The following is a 14,983-nucleotide window of genomic DNA, read 5'->3' on the forward strand; positions in this document are numbered from 1 at the left end:
TTAGGGACACCCTTGAAAGTGTGTATGTAAGTGTGTGTGTGTGTGTGTGTATGTCTGTGTGTATATATATATACATATATGTGCTGTAATATAAATATATAAAATAATACATGACTTTGTTAATTTGTACTATGCATTGAGACTTTTAGGGACACCCTTGAAAGTGTGTATGTGTGTGTGTTTGTTTGTGTGTGTATATTTATGTGTGTGTGTGTGTGTGTGTGTGTGTATATATATATATATATACACACACACACACACACACACACACACACACATACACACATTGTAATATAAATATATAAAATAATACATGACTTTGTTAGTTTGTCCTATGCATGGAGACTTTTAGGGACACCCTTGAAAGTGTGTATGTGTGTGTGTGTGTATATATGTATGTATATCTGTGTGTATATACACACATACACACACACTGAAATATAAATATATAAAATAATACACGAGTTTGTTAATTTGTCCTATGCATTGAGACTTTTAGGGACACCCTTGAAAATGTGTATGTGTGTGTGTTTGTGTGTATATTTATGTATGTACACACACACATACACAAACACTGAAATATAAATATATAATAATACATGAGTTTGTTAATTTGTCCTATGCTTTGAGTCTTTTAGGGACACCCTTGAAAGTGTGTGTGTGTGTATGTATGTATGTATGTATATGTGTGTGTATACACACACACACACTGTAATATAAATATATAAAATAATACATGACTTTGTTAATTTGTCCTATGCATTGAGACTTTTAGGGACACCCTTGAAAGTGTGTATGTGTGTGTGTGTGTTTGTGTGTGCATATGTATATGTGTGTGTGTGTTGGGGATGGGCCTCAGTCTGGGCTTGGCCTCAGGAAGAGGCGCTATTCAACAAGCCCTTTGCTCCCCGAGTTGGGGGAGGCCTCTAAAGGCGCAGGAGAAACAGAGAAAGGGTTAGAGTAAGAGAGGGCTCACCTGCTTCGGCCTCCCGCCTCTCCTTCTCCTCCTTCTTCTTCTTCACCAACGGCTAAAATGGCGGCCTCTCCCCCCTCCGCTATAACTGCAGCGGCGCCGCCAGTACGCATGCGCTGCCCGAGAGAGCGAGAGAAGCCTGCGAAAAGGGCAGAGACTTCTTGACCCGGCATGCAACGCGGCAGAGGGAGGAATCACTCGCAAGCTTGAGCTTCGCGCGGTGGCCGACGGGGCGCGTAGTTTTTTTGGTCTTTTGCAGTTCTATCTTATCATAAGGCTCTCCTTTGGCCCAGCTTTTCCCGTTTGAACTGGGAATCCTGGGATGTGTAAACTTGGAGAGAGCAGAGATGTCCCCTTTGGATCCTCAGTGCCTCACACTAAATTGCCATGGGTAGCTTGCAATATAGTTTATACAACTTATAATATAGTACAATATATTATATAATACCAATAGTATTGATATAATGTATTATATATGTATATTGTGGTATAATAATACAGTACAATATAATAATATATAATATAATAATAATATATAATAATATAATAATTGTATATTATATATTACATGTAATATTAGTAATAATATTGCCTTATAGTGCTATAGTACAATATCGTGATATCATATATATATATATATATATATGTATATGTATATGTATATATGGTATAATAATACAGTACAATATAATAATATATGATATAATAATTGTATATTATATATTGCATGTAATATTACTAATAATATTGCTGTATTGTGGTGTAGTACAATATAGTAATTCAATATATATAATATTATATAGTTGTTGTTGTTCATTCATTCAGTCGTCTCCGACTCTTCGTGACCTCATGGACCAGCCCACGCCAGAGCTCCCTGTCAGCCGTCACCACCCCAAGCTCCTTCAAGGTCAGTCCAGTCACTTCAAGGATGCCATCCATCCATCTTGCCCTTGGTCGGCCCCTCTTCCTTTTGCCTTCCACTTTCCCCAGCATAATTGTCTTCTCTAGGCTTTGCTGTCTCCTCATGATGTGGCCAAAGGACTTCCACTTTGTCTCTAGTATCTTTCCCTCCAGTGAGCAGCCGGGCTTTATTTCCTGGAGGATGGACTGGTTGGATCTTCTCGCAGTCCAAGGCACTCTCAGAACTTTCCTCCAACACCACAGCTCAAAAGCATCTCTCTTCCTTCGCTCAGCCTTCTCTAAGGTCCAGCTCTCACATCCGTAGGCGACTACAGGGAATACCATGGCTTTGACTAGGCAATGGATCTTTGTTGCCAGTGTGATGTCTCTACTCTTTACTATTTTATCAAGATTGGACATTGCTCTCCTCCCAAGAAGGAAGCGTCTTCTGATTTCCTGGCCAGTCTGCATCTGCAGTAATCTTTGCCCCTAGAAATACAAAGTCTGTCACGGCCTCCACATTTTATTTTCCAGTTGTCAATCATTCTTGTTGCCATAATCTTGGTTTTTTTATGTTTAGCTGCAACCCGGCTTTTGCGCTTTCTTCTTTCACCTTGATTAGAAGGCTCCTCAGCTCCTCCTCGCTTTCGGCCATCAGAGTGGTGTCATCTGCATATCTGAGGTTGTTAATGTTTCTTCCAGCAATTTTCACCCCAGCTTTGCATTCCTCAAGCCCCACACATCTTCGCATGATGTGTTCTGCATGCAAGTTAAAAAGGTTGGGTGAGAGGATGCAGCCTTGCCGTACGCCTTTCCCAATCTTGAACCAGTCTGTTGTTCCGTGGTCAGTTCTGACTGTTGCTCCTTGGTCCTTGTACAGATTCCTCAGGAGAGAGGGAAGGTGCCTTGGGATGCCCATCCCACCAAGAACTTGCCACAATTTATTATGATCCACACAGTCAAAGGCTTTAGAATAGTCAATGAAGCAGAAATAGATGTTTTTCTGAAACTCCCTGCCTTTCTCCATTCTCCAGCATCCAGATATTGGCAATCTGGTCTCTTGTTCCTCTGCCTTTTCTAAACCCAGCTTGAACATCTGGCAACTCTCGCTCCATGTATTGCTGGAGTCTTCCTTGCAGGATCTTGAGCATTACCTTACTGGCATGAAAAATAAGGGCCACTGTACGGAAGTTTGAGCAGTCTTTCGCATTTCTCTTTTTTGGTATGGGGATATAAATTGCCAACTTTGTTTCTTATCATACCAATTTTTACCTGAAATTTACCTCCAATGTTTCTAATTTTCTGGAAGAGGTTTATATATATAATACATTACTTCAATATTATAGGGAGCATACAACACCCCTATTAAAACAGCCTCATTGGCTGCCAATAAGTTGCCGAGTCAAATTCAAGGTGCAGGTTATGACCTATAAAGCCCTAAACAGTTCGGGCCCCGCCTATCTACGCGATCGCATCTCCCTCTACAAACCAGCGCAAACTCAAAGATCCACAGGGGAGGTCCTTCTCTCGCTCCCACCACCATCATTAACACAGTTGGTGGGGACGAGAGAGAAGGCCTTCTCGGTGGTGGCCCCCCACCTCTGGAACCTCCTCCCCAGAGAAATAAGACAGGCCCCATCCCTCTCCTCTTTTTTTAAGAACTTGAGACTTGGTGGTTTCACCAGGCCTTTGAGAATTACTAGCATGAACTCCAGCCCCTGGCCACTAGCTAGAATATGCCCCTTCTCCTCACCTATTACCCCGGTCAGTTCTCCAATACGCTCAGGAAATGGCTCCACTATTACTGTTGCTGGGACAGGTTATTGCACTTTACCCATTCCCCTGGCCCCCTATATCTTGCACTAGCCTCGCCCGGCTATATGCTTAGGCCCTTTCTGAAATTCCGGCCCAAACAGCTAACCTTGGCATGAAGAATAAGGGGAACTGGTTTTATTGTATACTAGCTGCTCCTGCCACACGTTGCTGTGGCCCAGTCTGTGTATATGTGTTTTTTGTGTGTACATGTGTGTGTATATATTTGTGGTTTTGCCCATGCGTTGTAATATTTTTTATTTATTTATTGGTTTTTTAAGTTTCTTCAGCTGTTTTTCAGTTTTTTTATGAGTAATGGTCACTGGTTTTTAAACTTTAATTACATTTGGCCGCAGATTTTAAATGTGCACTGTACTTTGTTTAATGTGTATGCTATTTGTGTATGAAATTTATTTTAATTGCCTTGTATTGTGTCTGTTATTGCTTGTATTGATGTATTGCGGGCTCGGGCTCATGTAAGCCGCACCGAGTCCCATGGGGAGATGGTAGCAGGGTATAAATAAAGATTATTATTATTATTATTATTATTATTATTATTATTATTATTGGTCTGATAGTTGTATTGTGTCCAAATTTGGTGTCAATTCGTCAAGTGGTTTTTGAGTTATGTTAATCCCACAAACGAACATTACATTTTTATTTATATAGATAGATGTATTGTACTGATAATTTTACACTTATGTTTTGTTTACTCTGTATGTTTGTGTGTTTTTGTGATTGGAAACCGCACTGAATCCCCTAGGAGGGAGAGAGAGTGGTATATAAATAAAGTTTTATTATTATATATTATTATATAACGACTAAAATAAGCCACACCGAGACCACATGGAGTCCAATAAAACTATTTTTATAAATAAAAAAACACATAGGATGGTTTCAATTTATATAAAATTTGGAAGGGGGGAGAATATGTGTGACACAGGAAGATAGCACCAAAGGAGGAGGAAGGAAACGGAAGGAGGAACAGGGCAAAAGTGTAGTAGTACCTGGTCAAGAGAGAGGAGAAAACAATGTCGCATCCAGGAAAACATAACAGGGATGGCTAAAGTGGCAGCAAAACAGCCTCGTCTTTATATAGCAGGCATGAGCAAAGTCCTAGTCCGACATTCAAGCCAATCAAACGTGTTGAGAATTATATCGAGGGAAGATATCTCATTTCCTGCAAGGCTCCTGTTTGTGCTTGTGATTTCCACCTGGCAGCATGAATGCCAGAAAGCAATGTTTCTCCCAATCTGATGCCAGAATGTCTGTTCTATGGCAGGACTACAAGTGACAGAGTGTTCCCATAGAAACTGTTTCATCTTCCAGCAGAGCAGCCTGGACTGATCCATCTTTACATACATTTCCTTCAAGCCCTGAATGGGTTATTCTTTAATCCAGAAAAAACATGAGAAGACAACACTGGGAAAAGGGAGGGAAGCAAAGCAGATGCAAGGAGAAAAGAAATGGGAAGAGAGAGATTATCACCTGCGCCCATCCTGCTCTTTTCTCTGGTGTTCTGGGGCTCAGTCACACCTTGAGGACAGCAAGACTATAAGCTTAGTTCCCAAATATGTGGTTTTAAAAGCCTGCATATGATGGATATTCCAGGCCCCTTCCACACAGCTGTCTAAAATCCACATTGAACCGAATTATATGACAGTGTGGACTCTGATAAACCAGTTCAAAGCAGATATTGTGGATTATCTGCCTTGATATTCTGGATTATTTGGCTGTGTGGAAGGGCCCTCCATCAAAGCCCACTAAGCCTCCTATGGCAACTGGCACATATTTGTCTCTGAAGGTGGGATCAGCCTACTTTCAGGACAAACTTGGTCATACAAGCTCTATCTTAAGTGTATGTATTTCATTTATTATTTTTGTTTGTACCCCTTGTTTTCTCTCTAAAAGGTGAGAGAAGTCGCTCTATAAAGTCTCCCCAGTGATAGGAAAACAAAGTGAAATGATCTAAAATTCCCAAATATGTAAGTAAAAGGCGGAATTACACAAAGCACAGCGTAAGAGGTAAAGGTTTCCCCTGACATTAAGTGTAGTCGTGTCCAACCCTGGAACGAGGTGCTCATCTCCATTTCTAAGCCAAAGAGCTAGCGTTGTCCGTAGACACCGCCTAGGTCATGTGGCCAGCATGACTGCATGGAGTGCCATTACCAATAGGCAGTACCTATTGATCTACTCACATTTGAATGTTTTCGAACTGCTAAATTGGCAGAAGCTGGGCCTGACAGCAGGGGCTTACCCTGTTCTCAGGATTTGAACCGCTGACCTTCCGGTCAGCAAGTTCAGCAGTTTAACCAACTGTATCACCAAAAGGTGAGGCACAAGCATAGCCTACCAAAAGGGAAAAGTCTACCAAAAAGTAAAACAGAGGGCCACCTTCAGTAATCCTCCTCACTAGCAGCAGAGTTGTAATAAGGAAGTTTGGTACTGGAGTGAACTGGACACTATTCTAAATACTGAAAAACCATAGATGTATGCACTCCATGGTTATAATAATGGGATTCTGCAAAGGTAACTCCACTGTTTCATTCCGTAAAGCGTGTAGCTTCCACAGATCAAGACAACTTCCATGTTCTTCCTTGGATGCCTCAATCCATATTGTGCTTGACTATCGTTATGATAAAGTCAAGCGTCATCACTCACACAAAAAGGGCCTGGCATTTGCAGAGACTTCCCTGGGTCAAGAGTTCTGCTTTGTTTTGGTGTCAGGGGTGACCTGAGAAACTGCAAGAGAGTGGATGTTTTTAACTAAGAGATGTAAATAATTTATGTTTTATTGATCTTCTATGGTTTTATGTTATATGTTAATGTTTTAAAATGTTTTATGGTGTTGTTAGGCATTGAATTGTTGCCTTTGTAAACCACCCCAAGGGCTGAGAAGGGCGGTATACAAATATGTATAGTAAATAATAAATAAGTCGCTTCTGGAATATTGTGTCCAATTCTGGGCACCACAATTCAAGAGAGATATTGACAAGCTGGAATGTGTCCAGAGGAGGGCGACTCAAATGATCAAGGGTCTGGAGAACAAGCCCTATGAGGAGCGGCTTGAGGAGCTGGGCATGTTTAGCCTGAAGAAGAGAAGGCTGAGAGGAGATATGATAGCCATGTATAAATATGTGAGAGGAAGCCACAGGGAGGAGGGAGCAAGCTTGTTTTCTGCTTCCTTGGAGACTAGGACGCGGAACAATGGCTTCAAACTACAAGAGAGGAGATTCCATCTGAACATGAGGAAGAACTTCCTGACTGTGAGAGCCGTTCAGCAGTGGAACTCTCTGCCCCGGAGTGTGGTGGAGGCTCCTTCTTTGGAAGCTTTCAAACAGAGGCTGGATAGCCATCTGTCAGGGGTGATTTGAATGCAATATTCCTGCTTCTTGGCAGGGGGTTGGACTGGATGGCCCAGGAGGTCTCTTCCAACTCTTTGATTCTATGATTCTATGGTGAGAAAGAATTGGCTGTCTGCAAGGACATTGCCCAGGGCACGCCTGCATGTTTTACCATCCTATGGAAGGCTTTGCTCATGTCCCCACATGAGAAGCTGGAGCTGACAGACAGGAGCTCACCCTGCTTCCCGGATTCGAACCGCCGACCTTTTGGTCAGCAATCCTGCTGGCACAAGGGTTTAGCCCATTGTGCCACCAGGGGTCAACGGTCGGCACCTCTTTTCCTAAACTTGGATCTGGATCTCACCATTCTGTTCGATTTCTAGTGATACAACTGGCCTGGATACCTAGCATCGGCTCAAGTGTTGTCACTGTGTGAGCAATATCACACCTGAAACAGAGTTATGTGAAAGGAAGGGGTCAATGTTTTTGCAGAAAACTCAACTTACATGCAAATTTTTAGGAAAAACTGGAAAGGAAATAAGTGTTGCAAAACAGGCCAATAAGGAGTTCTTGACTGACTGAAATGCTAGGGTGAAATGCAGTGGAGTCATTTGGAAATTTCCCGGAATTGTCTGTATGTTGTCGAAGGCTACCGGCTGTTAGGAATTGTGGGAGTTGAAGTCCAAAACACCTGGAGGGCCCAAGTTTGCCCATGCCTGATCTAAGTAAATTGCTCTGTTCTAGAACAGCAGCAAAGAAGTGTAGAGGTGTTTAGAGGCCTCAAAATCTCCCTCTCGTTTGCTTTAAGTGTAGTATTTAGAGGTCACAAAAACCTCCCTCTCGTTTGCTTTAATGCACTTTTGGGGGTTATTAAAAAGTAGATGAAAGATCACAGGACACTTAAAAACAACGCCAGAAAGAAAACGAGGAAAGAAGAATTACAAGAAGAAAGTGGGGGGGGGGAGGGGGGACACAGCAAAGCAGTTGTCATAGGTATGCAGAAAGTCCAAGCAAAACAGCAAACGAAATTGGATATGGAAAACACATTTCGCAACTGATAAGCGGCACAAGGCGGCTAAACTAACAAAAGTGTGCACAGATATGATAGGGGGGAAAAAACCTATGACAGGACACCAGAAAGAGGAGGACACTGCAAGAAGACAATTCACTTTGAGCGCTGGCACAGGAAAATCCATTTTGGAGGGGAGAGGCGGGTGCAATTTCCAGAAGGAGGGAATGGCACTTGTACCTTTGGTAGTTTCAGGAACTTGGCGTAACAGAGAATACGATGGACTGGCACTCTCACTACTGGCCTCAGTCAAGACTTTGGGAGGCAGAAAATCATGGAGCAAGCTTCCCCAAAGGGTTTCTGACATTTCCCCAGGAGGCTCTTGTTGCAGTTTGGGAAGTAATTGATCATAGCAAGCTTCCCCGAAGGATTTGTGGCATTTCCCCAGTTTGGGAAGCAATCAGCCTTAGCAAGGGAGGTCTCTACTGCCTGGCCAAGTTGGAGTTTGTATTTCACCTCTGAAACTAGTATGAGTGAAGACACACCAAGCTGGAATTGAGCCCCATTCCCCCTCCCCAAGTTATGGAAAAGTTGAAGGTGTTTTCCACCTGTGGGAAAAGAGCCATCTTCAGCCCCCAGATTGGGCCCAAGGGCCTGCCTCTAGGGTTTTGAGTCTTCCTCTGTTGGATGGGGAGCCGGACCACCACCAGAACCGCCACAACGCGCCACGGCTCTCCCCACCGCGAGTGGCCGGCTCAAAGGAAGTCAAACACCCCGTAATTCTTGGCTGCTCGACAGAAAGGAACACAAAAAGGGGCGAGAAGAAAGAGGGCACGTGTTTAGGGCAGGAGCAGTGAGCCGGCACGGAAAACACAGGTGAGCGAGCGGCGGAGACCCCAGGCAAATGCAGATTAATGGGGTTAGAAAAAGGATTAGGGGACCGGTGCAAGCAAGGGCATTCACTTCGGCAATCAAGTCCGGGTGGGGGGGATTCGGGAGAGGCGGCCAGGTCCACTCGCAGGCAGGGATTAGAATCAAAACATTTTTAGTTCAGTTTATTTTTTGTTTTTTTCCCTTTTCGTAATTATCAAGACCAAATAAAATAATAAAAAAGGACATCCCACACAGGCTGAGGCTGGGCTGTTCCTAGAAGACAAACCGTTGCGGGCAGCAAACATTCAGGGACAGAGGCAGGGAGGGGCGGTGCTTCACATTACATCCACAAAGAACTCACTGGGGTTGCCCATGGCCATTCGGAAGGACTGTCTACTGGCCGTCAGTTCAGGGGGCACGGAGGCCAGGTCTCGGCCAGGGGGGGCCCCCGGGGGTCCCAGGGCGGAGGGCGGCGGAGGAGGCATCAGGAGCATGGGAGGGCTGTAGAGCGGCGGGAGGCCCGGCGGCCCGTAGGACTGCTGGCTGTGGTGGCTCCGGAGGCTGTGGGCCATCGAGTGGTGGCTGCGCTGGCTGGCCGGCACCGAGCGCTCGCTGGCCGCCCGCTCCCGGCGCATGCTGCTGCGACTAGTGTGGTCCGACTCGCTGCCACTGCCGCCTGACTTGGAATCTCCGGCCTTGGGCTCTCGTTCCTTCCTTCTCTCGCTGCCGCTGCGGTTTGAGCCGCTGCTCCGACTTCCTGCAAAGAGAATAAAAATTGGGAAGGGAAAGGGTTAGAGCAGGAATGGGCAAAGTTTGGCTCTCAAGGTGTTTTGGACTTCAACTCCCACAATTTCTAACAACTGAATTCCAACTTTTTCATGAAAACTAAACTTCCGTTCTGTGTCTAATTGTAATTTTGTGTATTTTAATTTTATCGAAATATGTTTTAATATTTATATTCTACTTGTTGCAATCCAGAGCAGAGAACGAGGCCTAAGACAACTATCCACCACACTTGGCTGTGAAAAACAATCCTTTTTTATTGAAGAAAAATGGTTACAAAATAAAGGAAAAATGCAAGTCAAAAGCCACAGCAAAATCAGCAAACATGAATTTAAATGGACAAAGCAAAACCAAAAGCCTCACTGGGAAAATACTGGAATCTGTTAGAAATCCACTAACCGTACTTGATATCCTAGAAATCTTCCCAAACTATGACCAGGGAACCGGGAGAACTGCCAAGGTCTTCATCAATTCTGAAACGATGCCTGAACTGAGGGAATCAGCCTGGCGTATTGCAATTAAAACTCAAGAATCGGTTCCGTGAACCGCCCTTCTGTTTTGAAGCCAATGTTTTTAATTCTTGAATTCGGGAGGATCGACGCAAACTGAGTGTTTTATTTGTCTTCCCAAATTTGGCTCCTTCTGTTGTCATTACAGTTAACAGGTGCAGAAGGGAGGGAAAGTTCAAGGTCTCCCTCTGCAACATTCTCATTAACACTGGTACTTTCATTAGCATCAGGAGGAGCAAACAGAGAATCAGGTTCAAGTTCAAACTCAGGCTGAACCCCAACACTACTGAGGGTTTTAAAATCATTGTGTGCTTTGATTATGTGTTTAAGCAATATTGTAACCCACTCTGGAGCCATGAGGAGAGGCAGGTAAGAAATAAAATTATTACTATTATTAGATGCACAACAGGATAAATACATAGCAAACAAGACCTCTGAGGATGCTTGCCATAGATGCAGGCGAAACGTCAGGAGAGAATGCATGGTTATATGGCCTCTAGACCATGGCCATATAGCCCGAAAAAACCTACAACAACCAAGATCACTATGCTGGCTTTTGTAGTCGATCACACATCGGACACTTCCCAAGTATCTAGAACTGTGTTATGTATCAGCGAATAATGTGTGCAGATCAAAGTAGGGTGGCCTTTTGCAGCTGACAGATGGTAATTTAATCGGTGCTGATTGTTTTTAAGTGCAGGCCAAGGTCTTTAGGCACTGTACCCAGTGTGCCGATCACCACTGGGACCACCTTTACTGGCTTGTGCCAGAGTCTTTGCAGGTCTATCATTATTTATTTATTTGTTTGTTTGTTTGTTTGTTTGTTTGTTTCGGGCTTTTATATCCGTCCTATCTCAACCTCCGCAGAGGGACTCAGGACGGCTTTAAATCCTCATATCTTGTAAGCATTTCCAGTTGCTTCTCATCAATTCTGTTGTCACCTGGGATTGCAACATCGACAATCCATACTTTATTTTTTCCCCCACAATTGTGAGGTCAGGAGTATGTGATCCAAAACTCTGTCAGTCTGAATTCAGAAGTCCCAGAGTAGTTTGACATGTTCATTTTGTGTAACTTTTTCAGGCTTGCAATCCCAACAGTTTTTTGTCACAGGCAGATGGTATTTGTGGCACAAGTTGTTGTTGTTATTATTATTAACTATTGGGAAGCTTTGGGTGATTGCACCAAGTGAACTAAGTGGTGAACAAAGGGGAAAATTGGGAGAGAGACACTGGGGCATTTCAAAAACACTTGAAAGGGGAGTATGACAGAACAGATTGGATGGCATGTCATCTGGAAGAAAACAAATATATCACGTGGGACTGGGCAATCTATGATTTCATTGTTACTACAGAAGAAGACCCGTTCTTTATTTATTTTACTAAGCCTTTCTGGTCCAGAGGCAATAGTTCTCAGGTCGAAACAGCCCCTGGATAAGCCACAAATGACTTATAATACGTGGCTTATCCAAGGGGCTTATAGCAGATTCTAAAATGTGGAGCATCACTTCCTAGGATCTGCTGATGAGAAACCGAAGGATGTTGTCAATTTGGAAAATGTGAATTAGAAGCGTACACAAGATCTTGACTAAGAAGGAGCAACTGCATGGGGGTTTGGGTCTATTTTTTTCTGCATAAGACCTCACAAATGCTGCACCACCACCCCACCCACATACATCAAGCTCCTTACAGATCCATTTTCCTCAGCAAGCCCTCTAAAAATTGCAATGACGTGATATCATTTCACATCCCGTTCCTACTTCGAGAGAGACTAAAGAGGAAAGCAGAGGTCTTTGGGTGACTGGCATAGGAGATTCAGGGATCACAAAAGTGGGATCTGGGAGCCGCATATGGACCATAGGCATACTTTGTTCACAGAATCACAGAATCAAAGAGTTGGAAGAGACCTCATGGGCCATCCAGTCCAACCCCATTCTGCCAAGAAGCAGGAATATTGCATTCAAATCACCCCTGACAGATGGCCATCCAGCCTCTGTTTAAAAGCTTCCAAAGAAGGAGCCTCCACCACACTCCGGGGTAGAGAGTTCCACTGCTGAACGGCTCTCACAGTAAGGAAGTTCTTTCTCATGTTCAGATGGAATCTCCTTTCTTGTCGTTTGAAACCATTGTTTCGCGTCCTAGTCTCCAGGGCAGCAAGCTTGCTCCCTCCTCCCTGTGGCTTCCTCTCACATATTTATACATAGCTATCATGTCTCCTCTCAGCCTTCTCTTCTTCAGGCTAAACATGCCCAGCTCCTTAAGCTGCTCCTCATAGGGCTTGTTCTCCAGACCCTTGATCATCCTAGTAGCCCTCCTCTGGACACATTCCAGCTTGTCAATATCTCTCTTGAATTGTGGTGCCCAGAATTGGACATAATATTCCAGATGTGGTCTAACCAAAGCAGAATAGAGGGGTAGCATGACTTCCCTAGATCTAGACACTATGCTCCTATTTGTGCAGGCCAAAATCCCATTGACTTTTTTTGCCGCCACATCACATTGTTGGCTCATGTTTAACTTGTTGTCCACGAGGACTCCAAGATCGTTTTCACACATACTGCTCTCGAGCCAGGCATTGTCACCACAGATAATCATGCTAACAGAACTCAGCAGGAAAAAAGTACTTAAAAGAAATGTAATCCGTTTCTTCCCAGGTGGAAAGCAAGATCCTTCTTTAGACTAAATGGAAATGTTCAAATTCAATAAACCAAATCAGCTGACACTGGATACAATAGCCCTTATGGTGTGAGAGACAGTTGGTAGACATTTACCTTCGCTGTGCTGGCTGCCTGCACTGCCCCCTCCGTAGCTGTAGCCTGGATCAGGAAACCCAGGATGGGGGTTGTATGGATGGGGTGGAGGGTACTGGTATGGGAAGGCCATGGGCCACGGCGCAGCTCCTGGATGGGGCAGCGGAGCCAATGTGTCTTGATCAGACGCACCGCTGGACCCATCGTGATCGTGCAAGGACAGGCTGGCCATGTCTGCAAAAGGGAAGCACAAGAGAACCAACATTACCCAGAACAGTAACCGTCATACAGTGCCACTAAAAACCATTATAGTCTTTTCCTGTATCTATAAAATAATAATAATAAGCTTTATTTATATCCTGTCACCATCTCCCAAAAGGGACCCGGAGCAGCTTACAAGGCACTAGAAATGCAGTATATAACATAAACGGTGCATGAGTATAAAAATATTACATAAAAGTTATAAAACAACCACTATTAACACATAAAATAAAATAAAAACGAAACACAGACCATCTGTAGTTAAAACTAGCTGCCTTCAATTGACATCTAAAGTGCCAAACTGTCAACCTCATATGGGCCCATTTCAGCCTACTCAAGGCCAAAAGTCTGCTTTAAAATCCATGTTTTTAGGCTGGACCAGAAGGATTCAAGGGTTGGGGCTAATCTAATCTCTTTTGGGAGGGTATTCTAGAGCCACCACCGAGAAGGCCCTCTCTCTTTCCCACCAACCACTCTTGAGATGGTAGTGGAACCGAGAGAAGGGTCTCCCCTGCCGCTCTCAAAACCCGCACCAGTTCATAGAAAGGAACATGGTTTCGAAGATAGGTTGGACCTGAAACATATAGGGCTCTGTAGGTAATAACCTGCACCTTGAGTTGAGCCTGGAAAATTGTCAGAAGCCAGTGGAGCTATTTGAGTAGGGGCATAGTATGTTGCCTATAGTTAGCTCCTGTTAGTAATCTGGCAGCTGATCTTTGTAGTAACTGCAGTTTCTGAACCGATCCAGTCCTGAACACAATTCAAAGCGCTGTTCTTGACCTATAAAACCCAATATGGTTCCAGCCCGGTGTACCTGTCCGAACATATCTCCCTCTATGTTCCACCTCAAAATTTAAGATCTTCTGGGGAGGCCCTGCTCTCAGTCCCGCCTCTGTCGCAAACACACCTGGCAGGGACGAGGGAAAGGGCCTTCTCAGTGGTGGACCCCCGCCTGTGGAATTTACTCCCCTGGGAAATTAGGTCATCTTCATCCCTCCTCTCCTTCAAAAAAAAAGCTGAAAACTTGGATATGGGACCAGGCCTTCGGGTGACTATGCTGACAAGGATAATGACAATGACGAGAAATTGCTATGGCAATGGACTATGGATAAGCTTGATGGAGTCTCCGATCTCAGAATCTCGGCTAGATAAGGCCATATGGCTATTATATTTAAGCATATTTTAATTGAATGGATTTAATGCTTTAATTGTATGCAATTACTGGCTTTATTATGTATTGCTATGTACTCATGTAGGAGCCCCCGATGGCGCAGTGGGTTAAACCCCTGTGCCGGCAGGACTGAAGACCGACAGGTGGCAGGTTCAAATCTGGGTAGAAGCGGATGAGCTCCCTCTATCAGCTCCAGCTCCTCATGCGGTGACATGAGAGAAACCTCCCACAAGGATGATTAAAACATCAAATCATCCGGGCATCCCCTGGGCAACGTCCTTGCAGACGGCCAATTCTCTAACACCAGAGGCGACTTGCAGTTTCTCAAGTCACTCCTGACACGACAAAAGAAATTAGTTGTTGTAGGTTTTTCCGGGCTATATGGCCATGTTCTAGAGGCATTTTCTCCTCTATGAATCACAGCAACTACAACTCTCAAATGACAGCTGTCATTTGGGAGTTGTAGTTGCTGAGATTCATAGAGGAGAAAATGCCTCTAGAACATGGCCATATAGCCCGGAAAAACCTACAACAACCCAGTGAGTCCGGCCATGAAAGCCTTCGACAAGACAAAAGAAATGTAGGCATCGAATCATGCA

The 14,983-nt window shown here is 44.1% G+C and overlaps 2 protein-coding genes across 7 annotated transcripts in view; both read right to left on the reverse strand.

Annotated features, from left to right (window-relative positions):
• Positions 1 to 1,078, reverse strand: part of AP2M1 (adaptor related protein complex 2 subunit mu 1) — a 33,991-nt gene extending 32,913 nt beyond the window's left edge. Inside the window, exon 1 of the mRNA XM_060767360.2 lies at positions 977 to 1,078. The gene's annotated coding sequence lies outside the window, so the exon portion shown is untranslated. The remainder of the gene's footprint in view (positions 1 to 976) is intronic.
• Positions 1,079 to 4,532: 3,454 nt separating this feature from the next.
• DVL3 (dishevelled segment polarity protein 3) overlaps positions 4,533 to 14,983 on the reverse strand; it is a 76,789-nt gene continuing 66,338 nt past the window's right edge. For 4 of the 6 annotated variants that reach the window (XM_060767358.2, XM_060767355.2, XM_060767357.2 and 1 more), the window contains 3 exons: positions 12,974 to 13,186; positions 9,273 to 9,668; positions 4,533 to 8,825 (listed from right to left, as the gene is read on the reverse strand). In XM_060767358.2, the coding sequence (XP_060623341.1) occupies positions 8,794 to 8,825; positions 9,273 to 9,668; positions 12,974 to 13,186 (641 nt within the window). In that variant the 3' untranslated portion in view covers positions 4,533 to 8,793. Of the gene's footprint in view, positions 9,669 to 12,973; positions 13,187 to 14,983 lie in introns of all 6 variants that reach the window. The other 2 variants (XM_060767359.2, XM_060767356.2) reach the window with 1 other exon arrangement.

This window comes from Anolis sagrei, chromosome 3 (assembly GCF_037176765.1).
Source record: "Anolis sagrei isolate rAnoSag1 chromosome 3, rAnoSag1.mat, whole genome shotgun sequence".
NCBI classification, from domain to species: Eukaryota; Metazoa; Chordata; class Lepidosauria; order Squamata; family Dactyloidae; genus Anolis; species Anolis sagrei.